Raw genomic sequence first — 13,039 nt, forward strand, 5'->3', positions numbered from 1 at the left:
ATTACTCAGTATATGCTCCTGGGATTAGCACTATTGCCGAATCTCAGTTTGTTTTGGGAACACACAGGTTGGGGGTCTAGCCAACACAATACATGCATTTTATTTTGGATAGATAGTTGTGAGCCCAGGTCAGCATGCATTCAGAGGGCTCCTTAAGGCTAATTTGACAAGAACCGACATAGAACGTCCATGGGTTCTCCGCATCAAATCACCAGAACCATGCACCACCAATCCCGTTTTACTGGCAGAACTTGGCTGCCTTTCCCAATTTGGGGACTTCACTAAAGTACCGAGCCACTGATCAGTAAAGTACCAAGCCCTGAGTATTCAGCTGTAATTTAGGCTGAAAAAGGTATAAAATGGATTAGCGTCATGGGGATCACGCAAGTTGAAATCAGAAGAATTTATTAACAGGCAGGTAGGTCATTATCTTAGAATTCAACAGTCAATTACAGAATACAGAAATTAAGAAAAAAAATACAGAGTAAATAATCTTACCCAGCTTGCTACAGCTACGCACAGGATATGCACGGTGTGGGAAGTCTGTTACGATCTTCCTAGATTGCTTGGTTTAGTCTCCTTAAATCTGAAATCAGGACTTTGATCTTAACTGGGTCCACAATGAATAATCTGGCGTTTATAACCATTTGGAATTTAGAGCCAGGCCTCCCCAGGCAGTGAGATTTCGCTCAGGGGGTTAGGCCAATGGCTTTCCCAGGGACAGATTTCTGCACAGTTCTCCCAAGGTTCCTGGGTGGTTATGGTATCGTAGGTATACTGTTGCGGAAATTAGACCATTGCACCAGTCGCACTGTGCCAAGGAAAGTTATACTAAACATGAATATTATCTAAACTGGCTTTACCATGAAACATCCAATGCTTTATGCATCGTTTCAGTGACTGAAGAGTATAAGGCCTGAGCCCTCATAAAAATGTGAGAGGAGGGGGTGATTTACAGGGGGTTCAGGAAGACAGCTGTTTTGGGAAGAATGCATAAGTTTTTCCCCCACTGGCTCCCGCCTGTATGGGTGCCAAGAAAGTGGGGGCTAGAGATGTATGCTCCTGGGGGGAGAGTGAAATTACTTTACAGCCACATATTACCACCGTATCAGAGGAGGTCAGCAAGTTGACCTGTGCACTGAGTGACGACACCAGATTTAATCATTTCCACCTTACACATCTGAAATATCTCCAGTAACCATTTAAAATTTTGTTTTTGGCTGTTACGTTATGTTGAAAATATTTTTAGCATCATGGCTTGGAGAGTCGTTGCATATTTAGAGGCAAATAAATACATCGACACATCTGTCCAGAAAGCAGGAATTCTGGGATTCTCTGGGTGCTTAGAGCACACTAGTATGATTTGGCACCAAATTCAGGCAGCCAAGAAAGGGAAGGGATTCTTCACGTGGTGTTTTTGTACCTTGCAAATGATTATAAAGGTGTATAAGCAGGTTGCCGGTAGTGAGAAGTTGCGGGATTGGACATGCCTCCCTCCCATCAGAGCATTTATGGATGATATGAAGACAATTACAGGTGCTGCCCCATGTACCCGTCGTCTGTTGATGAAACTAAATGAAAATCTTTAAATGGCAAGATTGAAAGTTAAGCCTAGCAAATTTCGGAGTATGTCTATTGTTAGAGGGAAGGTAGTACAGGAAAGCTTTTGTATTGATTGAAGTAATGCCTCCTATCCTAGAGAAGCTGATTGAGAGCTTAGGCAGGTGTATAGCTCCGCGCTCAGTGATAGAGACCAAGTTATTGCACTAAGGAAGGACATTGTGAAGGGTATTAATAGCACTGATAGGTTTTCTTGGGCAGGAAAACTGAAGTTCTGTTGCCTGCCATTTGGATTGTGGCCGTTGACTGTATGAATTCGCTGTCATAGAGTTGCAGAAACTGGAAAGGATGATGAGTAAGGTAATTAGGAAATGGTGCAGTGGTTAAGTAGTGTTGCATTATATGGTATGGGAATTTGGAGCTTCCTGTGACTAGTCGCGTAGAGGAAATTAAGTATACCAAGTTGGGTTTGGAAATGAAGAGTGCTGCTCCAGTTGTTAAAACAGGTAGGAAGTAAAACCCTAAGGAGGCAGCCCAGCATGCTCAGAGAGCACTTGAACTTCGAGATGTGGTTGGTCAAGTGCAAAAAGGGAGCGCTGGGCTTGGGCCAGGTGTTATGTGGAATTCATGGGCAAAAGCTATTGTTTAGGGAGAAGATGGTAATTGCATTACATTACATTACATTACATTACATTATTGGCATTTGGCAGATGCTCTTATCCAGAGCGACGTACAACAATGTGCATGCCCATAACCAGGGATAAGTTCGCTGAAAGACCCTAGAGGGAAGTACAATTTCAACTGCTTATAATTAGTAATATAAGGCAGCAAGAAGAGTCAGAATCACAAGTAAAGCAGGCAGTGTAGAAAGGAGGGAGATTGGCTAGCCTTTAGGAACATCTGAGCTGGGCATTTATGTACAGCCCCCAGTTATAAGCACAAGGAAAATAACACCATGTCCTGTGTAATGTAAAATGAATGCTAGAGTTTGAAGGCAAAGAGGTCTAACATGATGTCATCAACACTTTGGTTTGGGAGGACACAGCTGTAGCTTGTTTGTTGTTTGGAAGGACGGACTTAAAGTGGTAGCAGGGTACACAAAAGAAAGAGTGGACAAATTCAGACAAAAATATATGTAGTTGTGGAGGTTTGTTTTGTTAAATATGTTTCCTGCATTATTATGGGGGAATTTTCTGACACATTTGCATTGGATGTCTGATTTGCAGAGTATGACTTGCATGTTTCACTGTGACAGCATGTAGACTACTGTGTAGTTATTTAATAAGGTAGGCTGCCATTTATTTGGTTTTCCTGCTCAATTTGCTGTATTCCTTTACAGTAATAAGAAACAACATAACTGGGTTCATGTCGCGTAAAATTTTGCAGTGAATGTTATTTGAATATGGCTTTGTTGAAATGGAACTGTGCCAAACTGTGCCATGAATCTTCCTCGGGCTACAGCCAGGAAATTGCTGGATCAACTTTTCCCGAATGCCGACTCAGCCTCATTCACATCCCTGAATGCTTACGTTTTGTAAGATTTCAGCAAAAGGCTGCATGTCCGAAAAGGTTTAGTCACAGGAAGTGGGTTGTGACTTCAGCTCAACTTCTAGGATCCTTCTTAGCCTTGCTCAGTCCAAATGACATCTATCTCCGCCATTCCTGCTTTTCCCAGGAATCTCCTGCCCATCAGTCACGTGTGCATAGAGGAGGGGGAGAAGCCCATGGTGCTGTTGCCCCACATGACCTGGGGGAATCTCAAGCTCTTCCTGCGGCAGTGCAAGCTGGCCGAGGCCAACAACCCGCAGGTGAGTCCCAGGCTTCGACCAACTCGCTCCCAGCTCAGGCCGCTGCGCCCGACGGAGGACAACACACCCCTCAAGAGTATCCCTCCCTACCCTTCCAACAGAGAAACTTTTAAGACTGATGCCTGCACCTCATATATATCCACACGTCATAGATGTCAGCATTTTTGCTGTTCTTTGCAGTCCTTGAATATTGTCTAAATGTTAGTGACTTTATTTGAGAACATTCTGAATAATTACCCCTCATGACACTGAAACGTACATTGTTTTTTGTACATAGCTGTGCACACCAAGAAATTAACATATTTCTCTTTTCCACTAAAATGAATTGAAGGGAATGGTTAACATAATCCTTACATGAGTCTCTAATTCTAACTGGGCAGCCATGTTGTATGATGGTTGAGGGTAATGGACTTGTCATTCTGAGGTTTTTGCCATTCAGCAAAGTACTGTGTAAATCACTCTGAATTACTGTGGCTAATAAATGTCTAAATTAAAGTGCTATGTACCCGTAAGTGTACTGCAAGTTGGACTATGGCTTGAACAACAATGAGGGTGTAGACCACATTTTTAGGGAAATAGCTTTTGTGTTTTCTACAGGCTTTTGTATGAACGAGAGCCTAGGTGCTTTGATCATTGTGCCATGGCCAAGGGCGTCTTTTGAAGAGAGGTGCCACGTTTTTCAGTGGTTGAATAACTCTCCTTTCTTCCCAGCGAGAATCGTGGGTTGGCATAATGACAGGGAAATTGTTTGATGTGCAAAAAGTGGAGAAATTCCCGTCCGGAGACAAAGCGTGCCGCTTGTGCCGCAGTTAAAGCAGCGTGCATATGCGTGCGTGAGCGTGCGTTTCTTAAACCGAGAATCCCAACTCTGATCTTTTCATGTAATACTGGGTAGTTGTGGAGGCTGAAAGCAATGACCCTCGTAAATCATCAGCTGTTATAGGGTTGTGGTGTATATCAAAATATAAATCTGGAGAGAGAAAATGGCAAACTTCCATTTCTCATCCATTATAGGATTTATTTGGCACCGGGTACCTGGTCACATTCATACATTCATGCATACATCCATACATGGATACATATACACACATACACATCCAGTATACATACACATACTGTACACCGACACACGCATAGACACACACACACACACATGCACGCACATATGCACGCGCATACTTAGTTCTCCACCACTTTGAATCACATAATCAATTTGACGTGTAGTTTTAGATCTTCCTAGTGCGCAGTTAGCGTCTTCCAAGTCTCTTGAGATGGTATTTTTCCAGAAACCTGACTTATCTTTCTCAACACTCTCACTCCTTGAGCATCAACGTAATAGTTACTTTATACTGGGGTAATATTTGCTTCTAATGAAACCTTGTTTGTTCCCAACAAATGAATGGTGCTTATGGTTGTATTGATAAAGCACTTGTCATGCTAGCTATAATCAGCCACAAGGCCTGAATGAGGCCATTTCATAGTCTGAAATGGAATCTTGGCTCAAGCAGTAGCTGGAGTGCATATTTCCCTTACAGCAGACCACATCATATCCTGTGTAGAGGAGCTTACTATGTGTGTTATGTTAAAGTCACAGTGAAACGCAAGTTAGAGCAGACCTAGTTTCCTTGATATGATGTATATGTTAGCAAAATAAATCTTTCAGGGGGAATTGGGAGTTGGACTGGGAGTTGACTTGATTGTCATCAAATGAGGACGGGGAGGAATGCGTGTCACAGCGTAAATGGACTTTGATTGGAGGGGAACAGAGAAATAACAGACATGCCCGCCCACTGGTACTCAATGACGTAAAATCACAATTACAGTCATTTCCTGGAGGTGTAGGGAAAAAGCTTCAGAGTGAAAAGTCTTATAATTTTATAATTTTGTTGGAATAAATTCTTATAGAAATGTTTGTGTATTTGTTGAGAATTGACTGAACTGATGAAAAAGCACCTTTTTTCAGATTTCACTGTGACTTTAGAGGAGGTTTGGCCTTCTGAGATGGAACGTGGAGAGGCGGTAGGGAGTTTTGCCTGTTAATTTGTGTCGTCGAGATCATGTTCTCGCCGTCGGTGCGTGGGACGGTTATGTGTATGATTTAATAACTGCAATCAGCGCAGGGCGGCCAGAACAAACTCATCAGGCGGTAATGGGAGAGGAGATAAACGGCCGGCCGCTGAGTTGAGGCGCGCTTCCCTTCGGTCCGAGCTAATGGCTCTGTTTACCACGTGTACCCTGTGTGCCGGCAGTCTTAAACGACGGCCATTTCACTCTCTGTAAACCTTGCCGTCTCTCTTCTCTCTGGCTCTCATTTCACCTCTGAACGTGTCTCCCCGCCTTGCCTTTTTTTTTTTTCCATAATGGACTCCATACCGTCTTTATGGCTGCTCTTTCTCATTTCCCTTTCTCTCTCTCTCTCTCTCTCTCTCTCTCTCTCTCTCTCTCGGTCTCACGCTCTCTTTCTCCTCCTGCTTCCTTCCTGTCCAGGCTGTATCCCAGCAGGACCTGGTCCACATGGCTATCCAGATATCGTGTGGAATGAGCTATCTGGCACGCAGAGAGGTCATCCACAAGGACCTGGCAGCCAGGAATTGCGTGTGAGTACACAAGACTGTGGCCTACGCTTCCATACCCCGGCTGCTGTTCCTTTTGCCCCCACTGCCCCGAATCCTCTAGACCAGTTATCCCGAAGAAGGAATAGTGTATACGCTATTGTCTCAGCAGTCATAGTAGCAATAATCTTACAGCATTCACTCATAGTCCTACTGTAGTAGCTTACAATATCTATATTGTTTGTAGCCATAGCATACTGAACACTGCTCCCCTGGATCAAATAATATTGAAGGTTCCAGCACAGTGATGGTGGATTGTCCCACAGCAGGTCCTTCCCTTTGGATGATGTGTTAAACCAAGGTCCTGAGTCTATACCCTTATATATCCTTATCCTTATTTTTATTTCCCATGGCACTTTTCAAAATGGTGAGGGTGTTAACCCTGGTGTACTCTTAAAATGAGCAAAACCTACCTCTGAACATCTCACCACCTAGTCTTCTCACCATATTTCTGTTTGGCTGTGTTGACCATATTACAGTAGTTAATCTATTGGCATGGAAAGTCATGGAAAATAATTTTGAATGGCCCAAATAAAGGAAACCCTGTGAACTCTGTAGTGCATGAGGTACTACTCAGCTGCTGCGATAGCCCTGTGTAGATCTGGGTCAAAAGTAATTGTTTTGGATTCAAATACTTTTCTATGCTTTACTGTGCTCGCCTGGTGTATTGGAATCTATATAATGCTCTCAAAAGGTACAAACCCCACCTTCTTGTCCTCTTGGTTGGGTCAATTGCTCCAGGCAAGATCAATCGAGTGCAGAAAAGTATTAGAATCCAAATTTATTACACATTTGACTGTAATCCTGTGTAGGGGAGTATGGGTGTCTGTTTTAAGTGCCCTCTCCCCCCCGCAGCATTGACGACAGCATGCAGGTGAAGATCACGGACAACGCTCTGGCCCGGGACCTCTTCCCCATGGACTACCACTGCCTGGGGGACAACGAGAACCGGCCCGTGCGCTGGATGGCCCTGGAGAGCCTGCTCCACAACGACTTCTCCAGCGCCAGCGATGTGGTGAGACCCCCCGGCGTCCATTTGTCTCTCTTCTAAAGATTCTCTTCCGACTTTTAATTTACTGTACTCATGTGGAAGTGAGTGGTTAGTGTGGAAGTGAGTGATTAATGTGTGATTAGTGTGGAAGTGAGTGATTAGTGTGTGATTAGTGTGGAAGTGAGTGATTAGTGTGTGATTAGTGTGGAAGTGAGTGATTAGTGTGTGATTAGTGTGGAAGTGAGTGATTAGTGTGCAAGTGACTAATCCTCTATGTGAAGAAGCATGAATAGGATGAGGCTTACAGAAGAAGGCTAAGTACCTTTTTAGCAAATGCCAAAAATTATATGTGCAGTTTTCTGTGTAAATTTCAGTCAAAATGGTGGCGACGTTAGCCGCTTTGCAACACACATGAAGATATAAAATGTGCCAATAGGTGAGCAACCGGCATTGTGGGAAACGATTTGGCTGTCTGTTTTACATTTATGCTTAAGCCTTTTGCAGATTCTCCGCTCCAGCGATACATGCTCAGCTTGCATTTTACATACAAATCATTTGTACAGCCTCATATTTACTTGAAGTAATTTAGGAGAAAGGTGCGTTCATACATGTTCCGTATGGGAAGTGGAATTGTAACTTCAGAGGTTGTTCCTAGGGGAGGCCTGCTGTATCCAGTTGTACAAATGGATTGCATGTCAAATGTAAGCTATTTAAGTCACTTTAAATTAGAGCATCAAACATGTTAAACAGATGTGTATTATACACTGCGTATTTATATATGGTCCGTAGAACTGGTAAGATGTAAGATGTGGAATGACCTCATTGAAATGAATGTGTGCAGAGCACAACATGGGAGCAGCCAGACCTCCCAGTTTTGGTGTCGGTATTGCCCGTGTTAAGTGGGCTGCACGCCATGTACTGGTTAAAATCCGCTCACCCAGTCAAACTTAAGCTAACGCTGTCCTGTAAACCGTACGTCATGTCTGAGTTCATGAGTTCACTTGTATTGCAGTACAAGGAGTTCCATAACCAGCTATCAATCACGTTTGAATGGGAACAGCCGGTGTGCAAACGGAGGACCTTAAGCTTATGCGAAAAGGTCATCCAAGTATCACATTTGTGTTCTTACAAAATTTATTATTGACACTTAGGTGGAACTACGCCCACATACTGTAGCTTTATGAAGGGTCTTATTGGTACAGTGAACCACAGAAGTGATTACCTTTGAAGGTTCCTTTTTTTAGTGTAGATCAGGAAGCCAGCCTTTACCTGTAATCTTCATTGTGGAATGGTGAGGTGCTTATGGAAGCATTCCCCATTTTGCTGGAGCTTCACCTGCCTGTGCACTGAGAAGGGAGAGTAATCTTGTTTTATAGTGCAGTGCAGGGCATTTCAGGTGGCAACTCTTCAGTGGATTTAGAACTGCTGCACTGCAGCGCCCCAGGAATTTACTACTAAATTCTACCACTGCTTCCTGTCAGAAATACTAACCCACCTACAAACACAAACACACACACATACAAATATATGCACACATGCTTTGTGTGCGCATGTGAGTGTGTGGAAGTATCGGTCTATGTGTATGTGTGTATGTGTGTATGTGTGTATGAGCATGTATGTGAGTATTTGAGTGTGTACAAGCATCTGTGTGTGTCTGTGTGTCCGTAAATGGTAAATATCCAAAGTGCTTTACAATGAATGCCTCTCATTCGCCCTTTCACACACTCACACAGCAACGGCGATAGGCTGCCATGCAAGCCACCGACCAGCTTTACGGGCGCTGTTAGGGGTTGGGTGTCTTGCTCAGGGACACTTCGACGCACCCTGGGCGGGGGATCTAACCGGCAACCGCTCTTACTTCCTGAGCCAATATCTGTGCCCGCGTGCGCGTCTGCATGTGTGCAATTTTGGGGCTCAGTGGCATTCTGTATCCTTCCATTTCCACCCCCACTCTCCTTCTCAGCCCGTTGTGTTCCACTGTGCTTGTATCCCCCCCCCATCCCCCCACCTGCATGGGGCCCCCCAGCGTCCAATGGAGATTCAGATGCCGGGAGTCCACAACCATAAAACACAGCAAAGATGACGGGACGATAATGGGACGTTGTTTACAGGGAGCAAAGCCTCTTCCAAATCAAGCCTATCGCCTGACTCGCAATGCATTGCAATGAAATAGCGTCTGTGCTCCCTAATTCAGTGTTGTGTAATAGAGACTTTGAGGGTGAGCCAGTACCCCTCTTTCAGTTCCAGTTCTCACTGTATATTCAAATAAATTATAAATATAGAAAATATTTTATATATTCACTAATTCCTAAACCAAGACCGTGTAAGAGCCTCCACCCTTTCTTGGAACCTGGCCTATGACTCTTGAAACCACTTGGCCCTGATCCACTTCTCTATAACTCACCATGAAGGGTTGTTTAAATGCTAGAAATATCATACTGGTTTCACAGAACAAAATGTTAAACATAGAGTTGAATGAGGTGTTAAACATAGTGTTTGTTGTGTTCATTGCTGGTTAAATCCTATTGGACAGGCAGAGTAGTTAACATATTGTTTGGATAAGTGATTTATCAAAGAACCACACGTGATGCATTTAACTTTTAGAAATTTTAAATTGAAAACCTTAATATCAGACCTGGGTCAAATGCGTAATTGTTTTTTAGGCAAATACTTTTCTGTGCTTGGCTGGAGCAATTGAGGAGGGGATCCACCATTCGAACCAAAAGGTGGGGTTTTCACTTTTTGCTAGTATTTCATAGGTTCCATTACTCCAAGCTCAGTAAAGCATATAAAATTATTTTAATAAAAAAAGTATTTAACCTAGGTCTGCTTAATACAAGTCTTATTTTCATATTAAATTTCAGCCTGTGTGACTCCTTTATAAGCAATAACTAAGCACAGATTGCGGCGTAATTTGGCTCGACGTGAGCGTCACCCAGCCCCACAGGGTCTTTCTATTAGTCTCTCCCTTATCAGCCTGGTGTTCTTAAGTCACTATAGATTTACTCCCAGGAGCATGGCAAATGATTAACTTGGCAAAGTTCCTCGCATTGTTTCTGTGGAAACCCCGGCATTCCCACGGTCCACCGTAACCCGGCTGGCGCCACGGCCTTCCACAGGCCTTGGCGCTCTCCCGTGGGACCGCCGAAATGACCGGCAGGCAAGGTGGACGGCGGGAGATAAAACGATTTCCTCGTAACGTAATACGGCCGTAATGGGGAAGCGTTTCACAACCTTCCTCGCTCCCGTCCCTGGAAATGGCCGCCTCTATTAGCTGAGATAAAAGCTGTGCCGTGTGTCGGGGGACGCAAGACGCAGCCCCTGGAAGTGTCATCGTATGTTTGGGTTTGATAGCGTGTGTATTGCGTTTCCGTCGAGGTATGTGGCTTGGAAGAATGAGGCGTGTCGTGAAATTTGAATTCCTTTTGGTTGAGACCTTCCACTGCATGGCGTGGGTTGACACTTCTTTTTCTCTTCTCTCCCCACCCGTGTCATGCAGTGGGCGTTCGGCGTGACTCTGTGGGAGCTGATGACCCTGGGCCAGACGCCCTACGTTGACATCGACCCCTTTGAGATGTCCGCCTACCTGAAGGACGGCTACAGAATAGCGCAGCCCATCAACTGCCCAGACGAACTGTGAGTCCCGCCCCTTGAGTTTTCACACGTTGATTTAACCTTTCAGAACCAAGTATGGGGTGTAAGGGGGTAAGGACATTGCAGTTGGCCTTCCTTGCGGTCGAAATGTGCAGCAGGAAAATAGGAAATACCACCAGGTTTTGGGGATTGACTCCCTAGTGCTATGAGTGCATAAGTGACCGTTCTTGGAGGCAACCCCCATCCCCCTCAAAGAAGCGTCTAGTCTTCATGCCAATGTTAGCAAACATTATGAAACAAACATTAAGATGCCATGAACCCACATTGACATCTTAATGTTTGTCATTTGGGGTTTGCAATTCCAGTGGTAAACCAATTACAAGGCCAGCAGTTCTGTTCATCGTTGTTGTTTTGCCGACTGTTGGCTCATGTCTCGATGGTAACGTCACCATAGGAATGACTGAACACGCCCAATGAGCAACTGCTCTTCCGCCTTTGACAAATATCTAGCTGCTGTTGGGAGGAAGGGCCATGGCCTGCATGAACAGCCCCTCAGCCTTAAGACGACAGCCAGAGGAAGCAGAGGAATGTCCTGTCTATAAATCTCAAGAACGAGCACGCAAAATAAAGCTGCCATTGCAGCCACTTGCATGGGTGTGTAGTGTTTTCAGCTAACCGCTAGCTTTCAGGGTAATCAGAATGGAGTATTATCAACATCCTGCCACAGTAGAGGCAGAGTTCTCAAGTATTACACTGAACATTTTCCAGAGAAACTTGGAACAGTACATTTTGATGTGCCACCATTGAATAGTACAATGACTAACCCGGGTGACAAAAAGGTGGTTCATGCTTTTTTTCTGTGGCACAGTCAGTTGCAATTTGATTCACTCATCGAGGGGAAAATGTTTTGAAATTCAATAGATTTGTGAGGAGGGCTGTCCTTGAGAAAACAGGAGGAAAACTCAAATCAATATCATTATTAATGGGTGTAGACATCACAATATAAATTACAATCATATGTGTAATTACCCTTCCTCTACCTTTATATTGCCAGTAAGCAAGACATTATTTTGCTTACATCAATAAGCAGGATGCACCGTACATTAGATACACATACTGTTTGCACATGCAGCAGTATCCCATGGCAGCAATATTGCAGAATTAGTTTTTATATTTTCCCACAGGAAATAACTTGCTTGAATATTTCATGTTGAATACAAGCTGGAGACGGAGTTGCTAACTGTTTTCCCCCCCTCCAGGTTTGCAGTTATGGCCTGCTGCTGGGCCCTGGATCCGGAGGAGAGGCCTAAGTTCCAGCAGCTTGTCCAGTGCCTCACCGAGTTCCATGCAGCACTTGGGGCCTACGTCTGAAATCCAGCCCCAGCACTGCCCCAGAAGAACATATCTACAGTCAAACAGTACCTTGTTACAGAAAGAAAGACTTTTTTGGATACCTCTTTTTGGAGACCTGTTTTTATTTGCTTTCGTACATTTTTCGTGATATTTCTTTTGTAGTTATGAGAACACGTTACATTTTTTAAATGCCAACTGGACTTTCGTTTGCTGTCACTTTGGACAAGCCTTCAAGAAAAATAGCTGGCATGAAGTTTGAGGAGAGAATTTTTCCTCACTGAGGTCAAGTTAAATCTCTGGTATCGCTCTTGGAATGGAACTCGCTTCTAGGAATCTCATCACTTCTGTCAAATATGTCGTAACAATCTGAAATCGCAGCATGTTTTGATTGTGCACTTTGTTTGGTACTCCAGTGTTCAAAAGTATAAGGAAGCTACCAAGTCATTTTTACAGCAGGGGGTGCCAACTGATTGATACTTTTCAACATATCTCTGTCATTGGTTAGTCATCTCTGTCAGTGCTCAGTTTTGCTCTATTTGTTTCCTGGGGAGGATGGGGGGTGGGATAGTATTCTGACATTAATTTTTTTAGCTTTGATGTTAATGACAAAAAAAACCTTCCCCAGAGTGAATACTGTGTCAGTAGTGTTGTGCCAAACCCAATGGAAATACCTTGCCAGTGGATCATCAGTATGTATTGGTCACAATTGGTCTTTAGAAATTCGCAGGTTATGCTATCCCAATTGGCTGTAGCCTATACTGTTATAAAGCTAACTATAGATGCTATGAGTTGTGCTATCAAAAGGTGCTTAATATGAACCCAATCCGAAGGCTTTACTAATTTAGCTATTGAAAAAAAAAAAATGCAACTGTTATTTGTTTCAATAAGCCCATGAATTCTTAAGCAAGTTGCATAATGGAATATTACATACACATATCTACTACTTACAAATGGACTCTTCACATTTTTGTGACATCTGAACAGTTTTTCAAATGTACTTGACCCTCTCCTGTGTGCAGTTTTACCACAGACCGTGCCCAGAACTGTATATTTTTATTTTTTTACAGGAAAAACAAAAGTGTGCAATGTGTGTCTCAGTAAACATATTTCTCATGAAACTG

At 43.7% G+C, this 13,039-nt stretch overlaps 1 protein-coding gene across 2 annotated transcripts in view; it reads left to right on the forward strand.

Annotated features, from left to right (window-relative positions):
* The window catches only part of LOC133129060 (tyrosine-protein kinase RYK-like), a 60,368-nt gene extending 47,332 nt beyond the window's left edge, over positions 1–13,036 (forward strand). For both annotated transcript variants that reach the window (XM_061242881.1, XM_061242882.1), the window contains 5 exons: positions 3,236–3,368; positions 5,856–5,965; positions 6,836–6,995; positions 10,471–10,607; positions 11,825–13,036. In XM_061242881.1, the coding sequence (XP_061098865.1) occupies positions 3,236–3,368; positions 5,856–5,965; positions 6,836–6,995; positions 10,471–10,607; positions 11,825–11,936 (652 nt within the window). In that variant the 3' untranslated portion in view covers positions 11,937–13,036. The remainder of the gene's footprint in view (positions 1–3,235; positions 3,369–5,855; positions 5,966–6,835; positions 6,996–10,470; positions 10,608–11,824) is intronic.
* The last annotated feature ends 3 nt before the right edge of the window (positions 13,037–13,039 follow it).

Source organism: Conger conger, chromosome 5 (assembly GCF_963514075.1).
Source record: "Conger conger chromosome 5, fConCon1.1, whole genome shotgun sequence".
Classification (NCBI taxonomy): Eukaryota; Metazoa; Chordata; class Actinopteri; order Anguilliformes; family Congridae; genus Conger; species Conger conger.